Here is a 3,170-nt window from a genome sequence, read left to right on the forward strand (position 1 = left end):
CCCTTTCCCGCGTTAATGTCTTCATCTCTAAGATCAAAACATTCGCCCGGAGATAATTCCCCTTTCGTGACAAATCAATCAACCTTGACATCATCTGTCAGACATTAATAAACTTCACCCGGAAACAATTCTCCTGGGCAAACTACAAAGACATTAATCAACCGTGACACCATCTGACAGACATTACTAAACTTCACCCGGAAACAATTCTCCAAGAAACATCCATCAATGTGAGAAAAATCCTGTTTTTTCATTCTCACTGACAAAAACCATAAAACAGACATAAATTGATGTTGACATCAATGAAAAACATCAAATAAATTGACCTACACTCATAACCATCCAAGAAGCATCCATGAAAGTGAGAAAAATCCTGTTTTTTCAAATGAGGAAAATCCTGTTTTTTCATTCTCAGTGAGAAAAACCATAAATTATGTACTGTCAACGTTAGACTAAATTGTAGATGGCAGCAGGGGTGTCATCTGGGACCTTCATATAGGTATCTACTCTGATCACAGGATGATTTGGTCAGGCCAAACTTCTAGTAGAAGCAGTGGCGTAGGCCTGCTTCTAAACAAGAAGGCAAAGAAATGCCTCATATCCCACAACCCAATATCAGATAGACTACTCACTGACCGCTTCAACCACAAACACGGGAAGATGAAGATTTGTGTGCTACGCACCAACGAATATCTCTCCAACGGATGAGAAAGACAAATTCTACTTGGCTCTGACAGCTGCTCTGTCTCGGATTTCCCCTCATGATGTTTTGGTCGTGGTAGGCGACTTCAATGCAACTGTATCTGACCCCAGCGGAGCTTTTAAATCTGTAATTGGTCCAGTTACCCCTGATTCTTTGAACGAAAATGGGACCCGACTCCTCCAGCTGTGCGTCATGCACGAACTGGTCATTACAAACACCCTGTTTCACAGGAAGGACATTCATAAATCAACATTGCATAGCAATGAAGGGCGCACGCGAAAGATGATCGATTATATTATAGTCAACCAAAGACGGTGCTCATCAGTCAAAATTTGCATAATCTATCGCTGCGCCGGGATCGGAAAAACTGACCATACATTAATTGCTGAGAACTTCCGTCTACGACTCAAAGCCCAGCCTACAGAAGGCCACCAGCCAAAATCGGACATTCAGAAATTAAAAACCGAGGAATTCCACCAAAAGTATTTAGTTGAAGTCCAGAACAGATTTGAATGCCTGAATACCCTTGTTGACCCGGACACGTTTTGGCAGACGTACAAAAGCAATATATTAGAGGTTGCCACTGAGACCGTCGGTCGAAAGATGTACTCAAAAAAGCCCTGGCTGTCGCAAGAAGCTTTGCGAATTATTGAGCAACGCAGAAAAGCGCGGCTGGCCGGAGATATGCCCTCCTACAGACGGTTAAACGGGGTCAGGAACAAACTTATCCACCAAGACAAGCAACAATTTGTTGACAAAAAAGCTGATGATCTAGAAGATGCAGCACGAAAAAGTGACGACATGTTGCTTTTTAAGCTTGTTAGAGACCTCAGCAAGATGAAACCTCCATAGATAGGAGGAGTTGCATCCACCTTCAGCGTAAAGCTCGTAGATGAAACAATGTAACTTGAGAAATAGAAAGAGTATTTAATAAAACTGCTGAACGCCGACAGAGTCGAAGTCGATCCCGACCTAGTCGCATCCACTGAGCAAACAACAAGGGAAAATCTCCCAGAGCCTGAGCCTCCCTCTGTAGAAGAGATACAGAATGCTCTGAGGAGGATGAAAAACAACAAAGCACCAGGAACATGCGGGATCACCGTAGAGCTGCTAAAATTCGCAGGACCGCCGATGCTACTATGGCTGCACATGCTGTTTTCCCTCGTTAGGACAACAGAACTGATTCCACAAGAATGGAAGGAAGGGATAATCCTCCCTCTATGGAAGCGTAAAGGTAGTCAAAGTGATTGCTCCAACTACAGAGGAAACACCCTCTTGTCGGGTCCCGGCAAATTATTTGCCATAACATTGATAGATATAAGTACCCAGATCATCCGTAAGTGCTGCTGGACTCAGCAAGCAGGTTTCATGCAGAACAGTTCTATGACCGAGCGGATCTTCAGTGTGCGCCAGGTCATCGAGAGATCTCGTAAGTTCCAGCGTACAGCATACCACGCCTTTGTTGACTTTAAAGCAGCCTTCGACTCGGTCGACCGTGAGTCTCTCTGGCTGATACTAGAACGAACAGATCTCCCGGACAAATACTGTCGCCTGTTCAAGGCGCTCTACACTGGTACAAAAAGCTCCGTTCAGGTTAATGGTCCTCGAAGCTCTCTATTAAATATCAATACTGATGCACGGCAAGGCTGCGCTGTTGCTCCTGAACTGTTCAACGCGGTGATTGATCATGTCATGGATCGAACCACAAGCCGACTCCCCTTGGGACTGAAGTATGGCGACAGAGTTTTAGCCGATTGCGACTTCGCTGATGATATTGCTCTGATATGCATTTCTGCAGCTGAACTCACCCAGTACCTTTCAATGATCGGCACTGATATTCAAGAAGCAGTCACGCTTGCACAGGACCGTTCCGAATGGAGGCGAAGAGTCACATGTCTCTCTACGCTGGACCACCAGCAGAAGCATTAAGTCAAAAAGTCAAGGGGGTGAGAGCCAAAATTTTTCTTGGTTGGGTGAGAGTGGAATAAGTCAGGAAACTCGTATTAGTATTCTAGTTCCTGCAAAGTTCCCCATTCTTCATATATCTTGTATAAATATATAAACTTAACGAAGAGGGACCCCAATATCCTGACCAGCAAATGATGTTTCTCAATTCATCAAGTTTTAAATAAGCTTTGGACGAATTTCATTCGCGACATGTTTCTCAGTGTGACAAGATCTTTTTGCGTCGTTTTATTTATTTATTATCAGCATTATCTTTGTCGTTAGGTTTAAGAAAAAATAAAAACTTATTTTGCACGTTTTATCAATTAACCTCAGCATGTACATACCAAATAAAGTGTGGCCCGTTTTTTTCTAATTCAGAGAAGGAATTTATGTTTCAAAATTATTAAATGAAATGTAAGTTAAAAAAGTATTAACACCTCACGAATCACATAAAAATGCTAATCAACAAGAAAAATTACCGGAGGTCTTTTGTACATTGCTAAATAACTTTGACTACAAA

The 3,170-nt window shown here is 42.7% G+C and overlaps 1 protein-coding gene across 1 annotated transcript; it reads left to right on the forward strand.

Moving 5' to 3' along the window:
- The first annotated feature begins 985 nt into the window (after positions 1-985).
- LOC148944318 (uncharacterized) lies at positions 986-1,555 on the forward strand. Its single transcript, XM_089099900.1, has one exon. It carries the CDS (start codon positions 986-988, stop codon positions 1,553-1,555), a length of 570 nt encoding a protein of 189 aa, XP_088956026.1.
- The last annotated feature ends 1,615 nt before the right edge of the window (positions 1,556-3,170 follow it).

Source organism: Artemia sp. Qi Xiang Cuo, chromosome 14 (assembly GCF_049724085.1).
Source record: "Artemia sp. Qi Xiang Cuo chromosome 14, ASM4972408v1, whole genome shotgun sequence".
In the NCBI taxonomy this organism is placed as follows: Eukaryota; Metazoa; Arthropoda; class Branchiopoda; order Anostraca; family Artemiidae; genus Artemia; species Artemia sp. Qi Xiang Cuo.